This window comes from Chrysemys picta, chromosome 10 (genome assembly GCF_011386835.1).
Source record: "Chrysemys picta bellii isolate R12L10 chromosome 10, ASM1138683v2, whole genome shotgun sequence".
Classification (NCBI taxonomy): Eukaryota; Metazoa; Chordata; order Testudines; family Emydidae; genus Chrysemys; species Chrysemys picta.
Genome location: NC_088800.1, coordinates 67,393,764 through 67,412,849, shown reverse-complemented (window position 1 = coordinate 67,412,849; position 19,086 = coordinate 67,393,764). Strand labels below are relative to the sequence as shown.

Below are 19,086 nucleotides of genomic sequence, written 5' to 3'. Positions count from 1 at the left end.
AATTCTTTACTGCACCTGTACATTATAGAAAGCATTCAATTGCCAATTAAGAGAGAGACAGATGGAGATAGGTAAGGCATGTAAAGCCTAATTTTACAGCATAGTCTCCTTCCTAAGCAATTTCACTTAATCTGAGGGAAAATACATCTTCAGTGATGAAATCTACAATCGAAAAAGAAAACCCAGTTCTATGGCCATTACGCAGATAGTTTCCTGAGATGATGAGCAGCAACCCTTGTGAGTAAAATCCACCCTGTGCAGAGGGCCTGCACAAGCAGGATGCACCATTTATGTTTTAATGAAGCCCTATTTTGAGGATGGATGTGGTGAGTTGCCTTCATGCCAGCCCTCTGCACAGGGGTAAATTTCACCTTCTGAATTAAAGTTCCATACTGTAAGGCTAAATTCTGGATTAGCGATGTTTAGGACTAGAGCACAACAGAATCTGTACCAATAGCAAAGGTGCAAAAAAATGGAATGGCAGCTGAGGGAAGCATGCAACATGGTGGAAACAGATGTAGGGCTCTACAGCAAGAGTGGTGTCTAAAGGACTTGCAGAGGCCAAGTAGGTTTTAGCTTGAAGGAAAGGGGATATAATTTGTTATGGCACACCCAGAGCTGGTGCAAAGGATGGTTTGGCAAAGTCAAATCTGCCCTCTTTAGGGGAACATAAGGCACAGCAAAGTACCCATTCATGGCAGCAAGCACATTCTGCAGAGTCCAAACAACCTCCATTAAATAAAGATATTTTTCAAAGATGATGGGGCAAGTGCCTCTGACTCCGTATTGAAATAAAAAAAGATAGTACATTACATTGCATTGCAACATCCATACTACTCATTGTAACCACAGTTTTCCTATAGTCCCTTTGCTTAGTTTGTCACCAGCTCCATGTCTAAATATTGGTATTTTGCTGATATTCCTCTATAATAAAATGGTATGCCACATGCAGTTTTTAGGAATGATGGTAAGAAAATTTATCAGGATGTGTGTTAATTTAGTGCTTCTGAAAGCAGGAGCGGCGCCAGGGTTTTTGGAGCCCTAGGCGGGGGTCCTTCCGCGCTCCTGGTCGTCGTCGGCAATTCTGCGTCGCGGTGGTCCTTCCACACTCTCGGTCTTCGTGGCACTTCGGCGGCGGGTCCCGGAGCGAGCGAAGGACCCGCAGCAAAATTGTCGCCAAAGACCCGGAGCGCGGAAGGACCCCCCCGCCGAAGAATTGCTGCCAACGGCAGCAAAATGCCGCCCCCCCAAATCCTGGTGCCCTAGGCGACCGCCTCGGTCGCCTAAATGGAAGTGCCGGCCCTGCCTGAAAGTGAGGAACCCAAAGCATTTGGTTCCGTTGCTTCCTATCACAGCTGTACCAAATGCATCTCATCTCTGCCTGCAGCAGCCTCTCTTGAACAGAGTGTGCTGTTTGTGTTGAATTGTGACAAATGGTTTTGTATTTTTGCTGTGTGCACAAACAACGAACACTACAGCTAGCCCTCCAGAGTCATTCTGCTCCTGACTGAATTCACCATTTAAAAAGCAACGGGTAGAGGATGCTCTGCAAATGGAGGAGGGGAAAAACTGGTAAATCAGGGAGGTTGGGAGGGTGGGGGGGACCGAATGGAAATGCCATGTCTGCCATAGTGTCTCTCTGCCCCTGGGATCCCATAAAAGATCCTTTTCTCTAGCTCTGATGGGGATGTACTTCCATGGTACTTTGAAGGCAGGGCTGAGGTAGAGCCAGGGACCTACCCACTATTATCAACAGCATCATCCTTGCTGACCCCTTATCCAAGTGGAACTTCACATACTGTAAAAAGCAACAGAGGGTCCTGTGGCACCTTTAAGACTAACAGAAGTATTGGGAGCATAAGCTTTCGTGGGTAAGAACCTCACTTCTTCAGATGCAAGACTTGCATCTGAAGAAGTGAGGTTCTTACCCACAAAAACTTATGCTCCCAATACTTCTGTTAGTCTTAAAGGTGCCACAGGACCCTCTGTTGCTTTTTACAGATTCAGACTAACACGGCTACCCCTCTGATACTTCACATACTGTAGTTTGAATCAGTATAGATTCCTGCTAGATTCCCTTTGTGGGTACTACTACAGGGGTTCTCTGTGAAAGCTCTGTTACCTAAGCATCATTGTAGTGAACAGCACCTCCTCTGCAGGACTAAGGCGTCCCTTCATGAATCGCTGGGATTCATGGGGTTGGGAGACTTCACCTCTGCCAGTTCCCCAACTCCCTTCCTTTGTGAGATGATTTGGTAAATTCTGCAAGGTTAGTTATGGAGAGTTTTCAGGTTGCCTCTCTATGGGATGGGCAATATTGATCCAGAGTCTCAAAATGTGGAAAGACAACAGCTTTTTTTTTTTAAAGGGATAACAAACAACATACACAGTGAGAATGGTACCTGGGTGACACCTGCAGAGCCTGGCATATTTAGAGCTTGATCCAGAGCCCACTGAAGTCAATGGAAAGATTCACATTGAGTTCTATGAGCTTTGGCACAGGCTCTTAATGAGAATTAAAAGTGGTGTCTTTTGGTTTTCAGAAATGTATGGTATAGGTGGACATTTGCATGGCCAGTTTAAATCTGTTGAAATATTATACTGAAGCCACTAATACCTGGGCTGCTGCTATCCATAAAGATCTAAGGAAAAGATAATTGAATCTTTCTACCAAAACCATTTTAAGAATGGATTTTTATTCCCATCTAGAAAGATTTGTTTTTCTAGCTGATCTAGATGTAATCGACATGATGGACTATAAACTCTGCATTGATGTTTAATATTTTCCTGCACTCAACTGACCTTTTCTTTTTTCCCCTCCTCTTTTTGAAATCAAATAGCTGACAAGGTCAACGACGACTTCTATTCCAAACGCCGACACCTTGCAGAACTGGCTGCCAAGGGGAGCCTGCCACTGCACCCAGTGCGCAGAGAAGAAGACAGAACGTACACGCCTGACAATGGCACAACCAGACAGAATGGGCAGAAATCCAAAGTCTCAAAGATGCACACACACCCCTTAGCTTACAACTCCAACTTCAAAACCTGGGACCCCAGTGTCCAGTCCCTCCGACGGCAGACATATGCAAACAAGGGAAAGCACGGCACAGGAGAACCAGCAGCAAGTGACCCACTGACAACTCGGAGCCAGCACTATCTACCCCCACAGCCATATTTCATAACTAACAGCAAGACAGAAGTGACTGTTTGAGATTGCTTTTGAGAAAAAAAGATCCCTTAAAAACAAAAACAAAAAAAAAAAAAAACCCCCACACACAACTGAAAGAGGCAAAAAACAAACAAACAAACAAAAACAAAAAAAAAAAAACGACATCAAGAAAGAAAGGAACTTCCACGTGGACATTCCTGCTATGAAGCCAATTGTAAGGCAAAGAGTGGGCTAATACCATTCAGCAATACACTGAAGGTTGAATTAGAAACACCATTTGTATTTCACACTGGAAAACAAACCCTTGTGACTAATTTTTTTTTACTTGAAACTGAAATCCATGATGAGAAGTAGCACAATCTAGAGAAACTTTATGTCTGCTTAAACCATTACACTATGTTCCTGCCTTGAGACAGAGAGCTAGTGAGAGAGAACAATATACTGTAATACATTGTTTTGGTCAGGAATTTTGTATAAATTCTAATAATAATCACTAGACCTGTGAAAACCCAAGTGCAAATAACTTGGTACCAGCCCTAACATTATTGTACTTTCATGCCATCACTATATGAAGCGCAAAAAAAACCCCAATAAAATAAAATAGACAAAAGACTCTTTCATGTGAATCCAACGAAGACTGTTACAATTAAAAACATATGAGAACTTTCTGGCTGGCAAAGAGTCCAGAAGGACAACAACAAACACAAGACGCTTTTATTTTAGTTTATTTTTGGTTTAGTTTAAAAGTTTTTTGAACCTCCAAAATAAGAGACATATCATATGACAGAATGTGGGGTGGGAGTGCGGGAAGGCGAGGGCAGTGGGCAGAAAACCACTCCCCCTCAGTCCTGTTTTCCAGGCAGAAGGTAACAACTCTCACTTTGCGGACTGTCAAGACTTTTTCTTCACCTAAATGTTTTGCCTATATTCAACTGCTTCGGACTGAAAATAAATAAGCGTGGGTGGTGCCTTTACTGTATTGCTATTGTTCAATGACAGTCTTGTTTCTCAAAGTGAAACCCGTGTTCTTTTAAGCTTATTTCCTCATGTTTTATTAAAGTATTAGAAGGGTTCCATCCCCATCAGCCTCTCTGCCCTCTTTTGTTGTCAAGAATGAATATTCATGTTTCATCTCCGTGTAGTGGTTGCAAGGTCAGGAATATTTAGTTAGCCCCTCACCCCCATGGTAAACCATAATTTTCCTACCTAAAATCCCCTATAGTCTTTCATTCTATATTTGCTTTTAGGCACAGTAGTTCTCCTTCAAAGTTCAATTAAATGTTACATGGCATATTGTCTTTTCTTTGTTTGCTTTTTGTTAGTGGTGTCCCCCCTCTTGGTGGGCTATTTGATAAAGGGGACTACTGCACTAGCCTCAGACATCACAAAGGTCTGGGTTTAAAAATCAGACTCAGTCTCGCCTTACCATGGTTCTGATTACTTGGATACATTTTTCATATCAATAAAACCACTGCCAAATTCTGGACAGTTAGCAGCCTGCAGTCCTGGAATGGTAAAACGTGTGTACATCAGCAGTGAAGTGAATAATTGTGAGACTAAGACTGTGTGGCAACAGCCTGACACCAGGCAGTGCAATCTGCATTTCACTTTCATCATGCACTAAAATCCCTGCCCTCCCAAAAAAGAAGTCATTTGGCCAAGTCATAAACTAACCATCCCAATAAAATTTACATTCTCACTGGCTGTCAATTCTCCTTAAGTTTAGTTTAGTTTCATAATGTATCAGGACACGATTGGCTCCATGAGTCTGAGAATTCTATGCTGTAAAGTGAATCAAAGGTGGGATTTCTTAACTGTATTCAGCTGATTCAGGCAGTATTTCTTCTTAGATTTTTGCAAGGATGCAAGAGCAGAGAAGTTTAAAAGAGGCTAAAGGACAGATCACTTATCCAGCCATCTCAAGCTTGATTTGCATCCTGACAATACAGGCATCACTCTATAAGTGTGCTTCTAAATTGTATGATCATCTATTTTAAGTCTATGAGAAGTAGACAAAGCCCATGGACTAATACTTTGCACACACTCCAAGTTCTCCAGTATCTCACTTCATTCCTTTAACCTTTATTGCCTTCACAACTGGCTAACCTAATTTGACCCTTTATGGAATGTTGCTGTTAATCCATATGCTTTAGATACACACTTCAGCTGCACTCTTATCCACACAGATTTTTGTGTAACTTTAGCATATTTTATGTGGAAATATTTTAGTAACTGTATGTTCTGTAAGTAAACCCGTGTTAATACTTGTTAACAACTACAGAGTTTATGATACCAATAATACTTCCTATGATTAAAATGTTTGTTTGTTTTTTAAGAATGTTTATTTGTAAACATATGTATTCACTATATTAATATGAATTTCTTACCTGGCAATAAAACTGATTCTATGTGAATCCGATTTGCTGGCTCATCCATAAACTTCGATAACTGGGCCAACTCCTGACTTCCTCATTCAGCTTTTAAAAGGTCTTTACAAACTCCCTCTGAAGCCAATGGGTCTTGCCTGAGCAGAACTGAGAAGTTGAGCCTTTATTATTTGTATCATGCAGGAAGAAAGTTCTCTTGCAAATGCAGGTTGTATCTTATCTGTAGTCAGTATGCACCTTGCTAGCATTTGAACTCTGCACACCTGATTAATTATTTTAAAGTTTTGGGAGAAAAAAATTAAAAGACACATAAGAGCCAAATCCCGCTCTCTTTGAAGTGCATGGGAATTTTGCCATGGAACTCAATGGGACTGCAGGATCTGATTCATATAGTGTGCACTGGGGTGATTGTAGATGTAACACTTCTATTCCTATGCAGGAGTTATCAATTACAGAAGAAACATTACATTATGGCTCTGTAATATAGTGATTCGCTTTGAACAGAAATATACTGTGATGGGCTTCACTACAGCTGACAATGGCCCATACACCTGTGAGTAAACAAAAACTTCAGCTGGGGAAAAACAAAGTATTTAGTTATCTTCCAAGTTAATCTTCAATATCATGCAATGGTGTGGTCTGGTATTTAGAACAAAGCACTAGGAGTCAGATCTGGGTTCAAGTCCAGCTTGTGCCACTGACTTGCTATGTGACCTTGGGCAAGTCACTTAAACAATAACTACTCAATTATGGTTCCTAAGAGACTATGATATGTTGGGTAGGGAAGAAAATCCATCACCTTAGCCATGGTGTATGGAGGAGTTATCCATCTGAAAGGCATAATGGATGACATCCTCTTTTGTGCCCTTTTATACCATGTAAAATGAAATGGACCCTAAAAGCTCCATATCTGGCCAGAGGATGATTCCCACACCTCAGGCACAGTAGAGACAGACATAAGGGTGCCCTCTGAGGACCCCCTCACAAAGTCTAGTGTAGGGGTCTGGAGGGACATGCTAAGGGTAGGGCCACAGCACACAGCATTGAGGAGATTCCAGGCACTGGTGTGGCCCACAGAGCAGCCCAGGGAGCCTACTGCAACCTAGATAGGGATTCCTTGGAATCACAGAACCATAGAAATGTAGAACTGGAAGGGACATAACTAGGTCATCTAATCCAGTCCCCGGCAGGACTAAGTATTATCTAGACCATCCCTGACAGGTGTTTGTCTAACCGCTTCTTAAAAACCTCCAATGATGGAGATTCCACAACCTCCCTAGGCAATTTGTTCCAGTGCTTAACTACCTTGACAGGTAGATTTTCCTAATGTCTACCTTAAACCTCCCTTGCTGCAATTTAAACCCATTACTTCTCATCCTGTCCTCAGTGGTTAAGGAGAACAATTTACCACCCTCCTCTTCATAACAACCTGTACTTGAAGACGTATCATGTCCCCCCTCAGTCTTCTCTTTTCCAGACTGAACAAACCCAATTTTTTTTTATCTTTCTTCAGAGCTCATCTGTTGTAGACCTTTCATGAGTTTCATTGCTCTTCTCTGGACTTTCTCCAATGTTACATCAGGGCCCTCTCCAGCACCCAGAACAGCCCATGATTTGGAGGGTACAAAGATGATTTAAACCCACCTTCATTCCCACCTCCTCCTGGGCTCTGAATTTTGTGTTGCATCAATTCACTTCTGCCATGTTGATTAACTGCTTCCATTTAACGTCTTAGGGTATCTGTACACAGTAAATGAAGGTGGATAGGCATCTAGCTTTAATCTAGCTAGAGTGGGTAATAATAGTAGTGAAGACATGATGACATGGGCTTCAGTGCAGGCTAGTTGCCCCAGTACAAGCCCATTGGGGACTCTAGCTATTTATTCAGGTTACTAGCCCACACTGAAGTCCATTCCACCATGTCTTCCTGACTAGTGTTACCTCTGATAGCTAGGTTAAAGCTAGTGTGGGTATGCCTACCTGCACTACAATCACACTCATTTTCTGTGTAAACATACCCTTAGCTGTGCTGGAACTGCTCAGCTAGTAAAAATGAACAGAGACTTATTTTTGTCAGTGAAGTCAACTGATCTTGCTCTGATTACATTGAACGAGCCGATTTATTGAATGTGAGAATGCCATTATTCATTCTCATTCTCCAGCGAACAGCTATCATGTAAGAAAAAGCTTCACAAGCATGTACACTCATGCTTCTATTCAGCCCTCTTTGGGTTATTTTATAATTTAAATAAGACCACTACTTATATAGACTTCTTCCTTAAAATTACCATGGGCACGCATTCTGCTCTGGGGCAGAATAAGAACGGACTCTGAATCAATGCATCTGAAAACGGTTAAAAAATCCTCACATATACTTTTGCCATTTTAAACTCTTGTAGTTATGTATTAATTGTTACGTTCACATAAATTAGAGGAAAAAAAATCAATATTTATTTGAAGGATTCTATATAGAAACTCACAGCCATGACTGAATATTAATGTGTGTTGTACAACTGCAAATAAACTGTTTATTCTCCTGAAAAGACACTACGTGACAGAGTAAAATATAATGACCTATACATAGACTGTATTTTGCCTGGAAAGTAACCAGTCTCAATGTGGAATGTTTTCCTCCTTCTCCTCTGCCCCACCCCCCTACTCATTTTTGCTTCTCTTTCCTTTTTCCTCTAAGAATAAGAGCAAACTTGATATTCTCCTTCCTCCCCATTAACTGAGTCCGCAAATGCCACATTTCTGATCCACCTTCTCAAATTCTTTCTCCAGGAGTCTTTTATCCATTCTGCTGCTTGAACCTCCCTCTGTTTAGTCCCTGAGCTATTGTGATCCTTAGCTTCTCCTTAGCCTCTGAAGCATCTGTGTAACTACTCACCTGTATGTTTCACCTTTGTGCATTTAGACTTCTGTTGCTTAATGTTGTATTAGTGCTAAATGTAATTTTATACATTTTCACCAAATAACTGCTCTTGTAGATTTCATATTTGATAACCAACAATATTTATAATGGACCTGCTACAAATATTTAATATAAAATGCAATTCAAATAATTTCTGCAGAACAATTCTTTCTTACAGATCCAGGTAGTAATTCAATTCACATGTGAACTTCCCATTATTTCTGGTTCATTTGTTTAACTTTTGGTTGTCGCTGAAGCTGTGTGCTAGCCGCTCTCTCCCCCGCTCCACCCTTGGAATAATATGCTTTTCAAACTAGATTAGAGAAATGGAAAGAAAATCTTCTTTCATGTTAATAGAATTATGGAAGGCACATTTTTTATTGTAAATGCCAGCTATGCTTTGCTCTCTGCCACATTCTTAAAGTCATATAGGAAGGATCTGGTTAAAAGAATAGTTTTAAAATCCAAGATTTTTAGAAGTGTCATTCTTTCTACTGTCAGATTTTTAAATCCCAACCAGGACTACTCTGAGACATTTCAACCAGATGGTGTTACATGTTAATAAAAAAAAAAAAAAAAAAAAAAAACCACCAACCAACAACAAAACCACCCAGAGTTATAGTTGTGATAAGTAGTTTTGTCATTTATCATCCTCCTTCCCCACCCCTCCCCCCCTTAAATTTCCACCTGGACTGTAGAACACAGATTTATTTAACAATAATATATTAAAACAGTTTTGTGGGTGAGGGATAAAGTCCTTCCCTTTTTCCTCTTTAGAGGCATAAAATATACAGAATCCCAATTCTATTTTCAGGAGATAATGTAGCATTTGCTCTGGTTAATTTCTGTGAAATTGTTATACATGCACTGTCTGAGCACTGTTTCAACTGCAGGACCCTGATGCATGCTAAGCCCAGGGGTTCCCAGCCAGAGCTATGCACCTCTCTCCTTACCCTAATTATAATCCTCCATTGGACCCCTGTTCACCACCATTTGCCTCCCATGCACAACTGGAGCAGATCAAGCCTCCTTGCAGGTTAGAGCACACACAGCTGAATGAGTGGTACAGGCACTGCTTGGCACAACTGAAAGCTTAGGAATTAACTAAGCCCTGGTCTACATTGCGGGCGGGGGTGGGGGGAGGGATAAATCTAAGTTACGCAACTTCAGCTACGTGAATAACATAGCTGAAGTTGACGTACTTAGATCAATTTAAGTTGCAGTGAGTCGACTGCATCCACTCCCCCATCGACTCTGCCTACGACGCTCGAGGAGTCGACAGGAGAGGGCTCAGGGATCGATTTATCGTGTCTAGACTAGACACGATAAATTGATCCTCGCTGGATCAATCGCTGTCCGCCGATCTGGTGGGTAGTGTAGACATACCCTAACAGGCCTAGGGACAGAGCCATATAGTATGGGTTAAGAGGGTGCACTGCCTGAGCAGTAGTGACTGGAAGAAGGGTGTCTGCAAGAAGCAGGACTCAGAATAATGCCTCTGTGTGCACTGGACAATCACACTAACCTTTAGGACAGTTGTAACTGGCAGACCCTCTGAGTAATTGCTGGGGAATGTGATGCACTGGGCCAAAGCCATAACTCAGAACTGCACAGACATAATTCCTTTCTGTATGTTCAGTTCCACTGCCATTCTTAGCAGCTCCCTCACTGTGCCTAGAGCACACGCTATTTCAGCTCAGAGAGGCTGGACTGTCAGCCACCACATAGTTCTCCATTATGCAAGCATGCCACCACCTGCTGAATCAGGTGCTCTTGTTGCGCCGGATGCTGTGTTGCCAGTTCCTGGAGTAGCTGTTGCTGCTGAGCCACTTGTTGCTGCTGGATTGTGATCTCTTGTAGCAGCTGGCCTTGCGGTTGCTGTCTCCCCATCATCCATTTTTGTAACTTCTGTGTCTCCCTGGCTTCTCTTGTGTCAGGTTAACGCAGGGGTAGGCAACCTATGGCACAGGTGCCAAAGGCGGCACGTGAGCTGATTTTGGCACTCACACTGCCCGGGTCCTGGCCACTGGTCCGGGGGGCTCTGCATTTTAATTCAACTTTAAATGAAGCTTCTTAAACATTTTAAAAACCTTATTTACTTTACACACAACAATAGTTTAGTTATATATTATAGACTTATAGAAAGAAACCTTCTAAAAACATTAGAATGTATTACTGGCACGTGAAACCTTAAATTAGAGTGACTAAATGAAGACTCGGCACACCACTTCTGAAAGGTTGCCGACCCCTGGGTTAACGGTTACCCGCTGTCCTTTTAACAGACCTTGGTCATTGCCTGCATTCTCCACCACATATCGGGGAGTTGAGTCTGAACCTGGCAGTACTGTCCAGTGGCCAGAGTCCTGGCCGTGTGGCCCAGTGGCCAGAGCTCATGGCTCTCCCTACTCCAGCAGGTTCCAACCCAGAGCCCTTTGACTAATAGTTCAAATAGGTGGCCTGGGCAAGCGCCCTTATGCCTGTTCCCTGGGCGACTTCCTACTCTGGCTTCGGTTCCTCTATCCACTCCAATGGTCAGTTTCTAGATTCCCCTTGGAGTTCTTTCTGTTGGCACTCTGGAGGGTCTTCCTCTATCAGCCATGGCCTGTCGTTCCCTGCTTCCATGGAGTGAAGGGTCTGTGATGGCTTGGCAGAGCGGGGCCTGATCTCAGCTGCGTAGAAGCCTGATGGCTTCTCTGTAGGAGCTTGCAGCACATGACTGCTCCTCTGCTCTCTCTGCCCAGACTGAGCAGAGCTGCTCCCTTTTGATCTCTGCCTCCAATGTGAATATGCCGAACAAGTGCGACTGGCAGGGCCGGCTCCAGGCACCAGCTTCTCAAGCAGGTGCTTGGGGCGGCCGCTCCGGAGAGGGGCGGCAGGTCCAGGTATTCGGCGGCAATTCGGCCGACGGTCCCTCACTCCGCCTGGGAGTGAAGGACCTCCCGCCGAATTGCCGCTGCAGATCACGATCGTGGCTTTTTTTTTTTTTTTTTTAAGATCGCGATCGCGGCTTTTTTGTTTGTTTGTTTTTGTTTTGTTTTGGCTGCTTGGGGCGGCCAAAACCCTGGAGCCGGCCCTGGCGACTGGGCAGGGTCTTCTGGGCCAGAGCTGCTCTTTAACCTTCAGTTTACCAGTGCGGGACCCCTACATCCCATTGCTGAGCCAGTGCTGGCCCACAGAGGAAGTGCAACTGGTTGGATCCTGGGGTGGTGCATGCAGAGATGATCTCTGAGCAGGCTACTGTAAAGATCTGTTTGTTGGAACTTTACAAGTTGTGCCTTTGTATCAGAAACCAGACCAGGATCATCATATCAATCCCTGGACCAAGACTAGAGCAAGCATAATTCAGCCCTTAGTCTGGAACATTTGCCCAGAAAGGTTGGTAACCAATGACTTATACTTTGCTGTAATAAATAGGGAAAGAAAAGTCATTGCAATGTGTCACATTAGGTAAGGATTGGAGAGGAGCCTGAAATGTAAAACTCAGATCAAGATTTCAACCCCCAAAACTTTAGTGGCTGTTTGGATCTAGTGTTTCTAATTGATCCACTACAGTACAGAGATAGGCTATAAAAGTAGAGGCAAGGAGTTAAGACCCAGGTTTTAGCTCAGGCTAATTTCTAATAAATGTAAATCTAAACCTGGAATAAATGGCCTAATTATATGGGGTAGAAGCAGAGTAAAGATAATTCAGACACCTCAGTCAGCATTTCACAACCACTAACTGTTGACTCTATTTTTCATTGTAACAAAATGTGTTAAGCTAAAAACTGTGGTGCATTCTTGCATAGCTGATGATTTAAATATAAGTTCCAAAGCAGCTCTCTGATTAGAAGGAATGTACAAAGTACTCATAGCTATATACAACAGTTCGTGCTCAAGGGCAACCCCTCTCCTAAATCATGTAGGCTCTGATCCTGCAAGGTGCCAAGCAGCTCCTGGAATATATGCAGTAACCTCCACTGCCAGAGAATTCAGCTAGAGCTGGACAACTCCAAGAAGGTGCTCAATGAGGGTTCACCAAGTAGGGGAGCAGAATGGCAGCAGATGAGCAGAGAACCCAGCCTTCTACAACACAGTAGAACAGTGACAGGGCACTTAGAGACAATGAGCTCAGAAATGCTCCTTATTGTTGCTCCCAAAAGTAAGTGTGTTTTTTTCCCCCCTTTCCTCCCAGTTTCTCCACCTGCCATTGATCACAGCATGTATGCAGGGAAACTAGGGGCTGGTGTATGCCCCATAATTGCCTACCCAGACCCATTTGGGGCCATAATGCATAGTCAGATCTTTTTCCTAAGGCTCAAGACAATGCAATGGTGGGATTATCTCTTGTGCTGTTCCTTCACTGATGTGTCGGGCACAGCCCTGTTTCTGAGCCTTTTTTCTCTCTTTCCCAGGACAACTCAGGGAGGATTTTGCCCCAAAAGATTGATAAATTTTAGCACTAAGTTAAAGAGAAATTAATTCCTTCGGTCATTATGTGATTTTAACAATATACTCAGTCTATTGCGTAAACGGTTTCTGCTCCTTTTGCACCTTGCCTGCTTTAGTCATCAGTAGCTTCCTTTGCTTAGCAACATCACTCGCACTTAAATTCTAAGAGTGCATCACTTCATGTTAACAGGGGTTGACATTTCACTGGAAGATCTCATTTTCTGAACTTACACACAATATGCTGTGTGCATCCTTAGCAATAAATAAGGCTGGGAGCACAACAGAGCATCAAACAGCTGATGATTTCAAATCAAGAGAGCACAAGTGCATGTGAGAAACTGCTGCTGAGGTTCGGCTTAGTTTCCAGAACTGAACCAGGAAATAATCATATGCCTGTTGAGTTGTCATTGGCATGGATTATTTAATTACAAAAACAAAGCCTATCAAAAAGCAGGTGTGCAAAATGATATTAGAAATAAGCTACTGTGCAGAAGCATATTCTTCTCTGTACCATATTTAGCTACCAATCTCAGTTTTTCTCTCTCTGCTACTTTGGCTCATGCTAACATTTTAATCATAGTGGTTATTATAACTTGAGAGACCTTTACTAATGTGAGTACATAAGAACATAAGAACAGCCATACTGGGTCAGACCAAAGGTCCATCTAGCCCAGTATCCTGTCTTACGACAGTGGCCGATGCTAGGTGCCCCAGAGGGAATGAACAGAACAGGCAATCGTCAAGTGATCCATCCCTGTCACCCATTACCAGTAGATGCAGTTCTCAAAGTTATTGCTCCCTAATGGGATGGACACTTTACGTGTTATTTACTCTTTCTTTAAGCAACTGAAGTGGGTTTTTTAAAATAAATAAATACTATCATTATGTTCTTTTACAAGCCTGGGGCTAGAGACTAGGATCCAGATTTTGTCTGGCCCAGAGCATGTCCTCATGGGGGAGGAAAAGGACTCAATGATTCTTCCCGATCTTTTACAGCCCTGAGCAAGGACTGTGCTATAAATAGTTATGCTTCAGTGGGACTTCCCACATATGCTACAGGATACCATGCAGTGCCATACTTCCTGTTGATTCTTCCACATACTGCCACAGGGACCAGTTGCTGACTCAGGGATCAAGGAAATACCAAAGTCCTTGTACTAGTGCTAGCAACAGTGATAGCCTCCCCACTAAAGGGGATGGTAAGGCAGAATGTAAGGACATAATACTTCCCCCACTAACCGAGATGTGCCCAAGGCTTTAGCACCACATAGCGGAGTTTACGTTGTACACTGTAAAATGCTGTCACAGGGCTACTCTGGTCCACTTGTATGAAGAGTCCAGGAGGGACTGGATGAGATTTCCAAAAGCACCTACAAAGTGTTGCTAGATCCCATTATATTAATCAGGCATTGCAAAACTACTAGGCATCTTTTAACCCCCTGTCTCCTGGATTCATATGATTACATGAGAATCTCAGCAAGACTCCAAATTATTTTTAATCTCATGTTTTTAAGACAACCTCAGGATTTTCTGAGTGGGACTCATGATTTTTGAATGCTTGGGATTGGCAATACTCCTGAAGGGTAACATTTTTAAAAACATCTAAGTGGTTTAAGAGGCTAAGTCCCATTTTCAAAACTGATTTAGGCCCAGATTTGTAAAGGTCTGTAGACACCTAAAGATGCAGATAAATGCCTTGTGGGATTTCCAAAAGGATTCAGGCATCTAAATCCCAATGGGCACTTTTAAAAATCTGATTAGCCCCCTATCTGTATCTTTAAGTGCCTAAATACCTTTGTAAATCTGGCCCCAAGCCCTGAGATTTTGAAAATGGGACTTAAGCGCTTTTGAAAATTTTACCCCAATATGTTAGGAGAACAAGAATCTTTGAATTTCAAGAGCACAGTCTAGGTGTAGGGATGGTCAAGTGTCCTTTGAGATCATAATATATTTCCATATTACTGCTATGGGGAAGGCAATACAAATAACGATGGAAAGCAACTTGACAGGGCTCATTAAGGCAGACATAACTTAGGTTGCTGCTTACGCACAAATCTCTGTACACCTCTGCATCTACTGGTAACCCCTTTGGGGCACATTTGTTATTCTTTTCACTAATAGTGATTTATGGGGATATTTTGTTTTTAAAAGTGCATATGAAATATCTACAGTTAACAGCACTAGAAACCAAAGCGCTCTGTTCATCCACAGAACGGACACCGCATTGGCAGGGGCAGCGCAAGTTTCCTCATACTGCCCCTCCAATGTGTCTCTTCCCTGATTTAGAGGGACAGCTTCTAGACTTAAGGGAACAGTTCAAACCTTGTGCCCCTCTGCTGAAACTAACCATGTGATGCCAACTGTGATTGTGGATGTGGATTTTGTGATGTGGATATCTGCTTACTAGCAATTGCTCCACGATAGACAACCAACTCATTTCACATAGGCACAACACCCAGGTGGTCAGTATTTTGGGTCATTGCAGCCTTTGGCCAGGTTTGAAGTAGTGACTAAAAGGTGAAAAGTTCCATCTTAGATTGTTATTCTAATCCCCTGAGCCAGCCAATCCCCACTTTCATTATTGTAGTGCAACAGCTGAGAGAAGGAAGATTTTTGCCTTTTAAAGTTTTATTTCATTTACAATTGAATAAAACCCTTTATATGGAGTTGATTTTGCTTTTATTGGTGTATGTTTTGTCCAGTACATACATTTCTCTATTTGGTTCTTTGAGTTTCCCTCTCCAAATCTATAACCCCCTTTAGAAGCCAACATATGTTCCTTCCATGATCACTTGCTAGAGACTATGGAACAGTTTCCCTAGTTGGGGAATTAGAGAAGCTTCATTGAATCTGAGACGGATTCTGGCTCACCCCTTTGCAGAGAGCATGCTAATACCAAGTGTTGTGTGGCCCCATGCACCCTCCACCAGTTCCTTGTTAGTGCATAGAGCGTGGAGCATATCCCACAATCATTTAAGACTAGTTAACACAGCACACTTAAGGGTATAATACAAAGAACTACCTACTTGGCAGGGAGATGCACGAGATTGATGTACCATGACCATAACAATTGTCAAAGAGCCACAGAAACTAGCTGCAACTGTACAGTTAGTTCCAAAATCTAGGACTCTCTGGGTATGTCTACACGGCAATTAAAAACCTGTGGCTGGTCCATGACAGCTGACTCAGGTTTGCAGGGTGGGGCTAATGGGATGTTTAATTGTGGTGCAGACATTCAGGCTTGGGCTGCAGCCCAAGACTCTGGGACCCTTCCACCTCATTGGGTCCTAGAACTTGGGTTCCAGACTAAGCCCAAACATCTACATCACAATTAAACAGTCCCTTAGCCTGAGCCACACAAGGAGGAGTCGGCTGGAACAGGCCAGTAGACACATACCTCTGACAGCTAAGGCCTTGATCCTGTGGGATCTCTGCCGTTGACTTCAGTGGACATAAAATGAGGCCCACACCCCAAGCAAAACTTTATTAGACTCCCTATAGTAGTTTGGGCAAGTTAAATTTATTCGGCTGGTTTGCAATTTAACAAGTAAGCCTTTAAGAACGAGATGCAGCTACAGGTTTGTATATTCAAGCACAGCCACATCACTGCTGATACTGCCGTGTAATAGAACAGTGGCTGGAGCATTGCCCAGTGGAAAAAAATAATATCTTGGGAAAACATCCAGCCGATATCTCATCTGTCTCTTTTTGCTGGTTGTCATGCAGATGTTAGTTACCTTGACACAGTTCGTAACGAATAAGGAAGAATCCCTTGTTCTGACAAACATTCACATTCTCAGGTGGCTTGCTTGGCACTGATGTATGTATTCATTGCACTCTGTGAAAAAGCTGCTACTGTGCACATTAGGATATTGGTGTCTTCATAATATCACTGTACTTCTCATATGAACTTCCAACACTACAGAGAATCCCTTCTATATATGGTGAGAAAATGTTTCAGGTTGGTTTTTAGGTGCCCAAATCCAAGTGAATTTCAATGAGATTTCTTTTAGGCTCCTTTGAAAATCCCAGCCTTCATCCTTAGTTTCTTTGGATTTTTGGTTAATGTTTGGCTGCTAATCTAGCAATATATATACCTACAATTACTTGTAACATGTGCACTTCTGTAGTACCATTCCATAAACTTGATATTCTATTATATACAAACTACACTATCAGGCATTAAGTAGATGGTCACCTACAATATGTAAATGTCTGAAAATTAAAGCTAAATATAATAGATGTGCATTTAGTATGGAACAAAGATTATAAAAATCTGGCATCACAGCCCTCATAATATTATTTTCAGTTTCCCATTGAATGTACATCCCATGTGGAAGGTTGGTAATGCAATAATTTGCCATGAAAATACTACATGATTCACTACAAAACTTACTCTACTCCTTTTTAGAGAGGTTGCTTCTTTTCATAACAGGAACAAGACAGTTGTATACATAACCAAAGAAATACCAAAAAAGGCTAAACAAAGACAATTTTTATGAGGGCTTTATCCAGCCAGTATCCCATTCCCTTCCTGTTTAACATTACAGCCACAAACAACACAACACAAAGCTATGTGACAATGTACCACTAAGACTGCAACATAAGAAGATTAATTTAAATATCTGTAGTGAAAGATGGAAACATTTGTTTATTGACACATGCCACGCAGGATGGGTCACAGTTTCAGAAATATCCGTGCTAAATAACCACATGCTGATTCCTTTAAAATGTCAATGGCCTTCAAAGCAGATCATTTCTTACCTGTTGTTCAGTGATCACTGAAAAATGGGAGGAGGATCTGTCCTTCATGCCCATACACACAAAAAAGGAGAGAAGTTGTTGGCAGCTTCCAGGAGTTTAGTCACAACCGAAGATACCAACGGTAATAATGGTAAGGTTTCACTGAAAGGACAGATGAAGGAGCACAGTTACAAGAGTTTACTGAGAGAAAAGCTAACTTTATTTCTTTCTCTGATCAGATTTTTTTGCTATTACCAGAATGGTGGTAATTTCACCACTAAACGGATTGTCCAAAAACTCAGAATAGATCTTAAAAAAAAAACAAACCCCCCCCACAACCTCTAAGGGACACAATGAAAATGCAGGTAAAACTAGACTAGGAACATAATTACAGATGTGATGCTGTTACTGTTAATAACTACTGAAATTTTACAACCTCTGCTAATTACCCCTTTGTCAGGTGTATAAAGGAACCACGGATGCTGCTATAATACACAGTGATTTTATCCTTTGCAAGGATCATACTTCTCCAGAATCAATGACATATATGTTCACTTACACTCACACTGTTAATATACACAAGTGAGAAGAGAACCAGTATTTTTAACAAATGTGAAACAGCAGCTGAGACAGACAACACAACCTCCGCAGTGGGACAGATCCATATGTTACACAATGATACAAGCCAGAAAAACAATACAGAGTAGGGGTTTCTCTTGGGTAAATCTTGTTTTTAAAAAACTTCAGATATAGACCGGATGAAAAAGCTTGGCTCAGGGAGAGAAAAATGTATGGCAAATACTGACAGCGTAAGAGACAAGGAAAATGTTTTGAGCATATCAACTACACATTAAACCCTAACCTACATCTCTAATTAAGATGTTGAGAACAAAATTAATCAAGACACCAAAAGACATGAAGAGAAGAAATCCTTAAATTGCTTATACACCAATGCTAGGACTGAGTAATTAACAAGAGGAATTGGAATTGCTTATTTATGAGCATAAATTAAATGAAAAAAATCTGCATTACTTAAAACCTGGTGTGACGCTGTTTGGAGTGGTACATGACCGTGAGTGCCAACCTCAGGGCAGACTGTCAAGAAGCAGGGCAGAGACCCCAAACTGGTTGTTCTAGAATTAGATTTCACCAGCCCAGTAACAAGTGTGAGCTCCTAAAGCACTAGAACTGTCTTATCATGGAATGACAGACAGTCCCCCTAGGCCAGTGGTTCCTAAACTGGGGTTCATGAACCCCTGGGGGTTCGTGAAATGTTACAGGGGGTTCTAAGGAGAAAATTCCCTAATGGCAGACAGAGCTGTCCTTAGGGACCCTGGGCAGCACGGGACCAGCAGCCCAGAGCCCCTGGACTTCCAAGAGCTAAGCAGATCAAAGCAAGCATAGCTATCACACTGAGGAGATTTAAACTTCAAGACTCCTTA

At 42.2% G+C, this 19,086-nt stretch overlaps 1 protein-coding gene and 1 long non-coding RNA gene across 6 annotated transcripts in view; one reads left to right on the top strand and one right to left on the bottom strand.

The window, feature by feature from the left end:
• The window catches only part of SHISA9 (shisa family member 9), a 261,033-nt gene extending 255,445 nt beyond the window's left edge, over positions 1-5,588 (top strand). For both annotated transcript variants that reach the window (XM_005307587.4, XM_005307588.5), the window contains one exon: positions 2,841-5,588. In XM_005307587.4, coding sequence (XP_005307644.2) covers positions 2,841-3,211 — 371 coding nt within the window. In that variant the 3' untranslated portion in view covers positions 3,212-5,588. The remainder of the gene's footprint in view (positions 1-2,840) is intronic.
• LOC135974055 (uncharacterized) overlaps positions 1-19,086 on the bottom strand; it is a 70,939-nt gene that overhangs the window by 8,876 nt on the left and 42,977 nt on the right. For all 4 annotated transcript variants that reach the window (XR_010591177.1, XR_010591176.1, XR_010591178.1 and 1 more), the window contains 2 exons: positions 17,666-17,806; positions 5,557-5,703 (listed from right to left, as the gene is read on the bottom strand). This is a non-coding gene — a long non-coding RNA (uncharacterized LOC135974055). The remainder of the gene's footprint in view (positions 1-5,556; positions 5,704-17,665; positions 17,807-19,086) is intronic.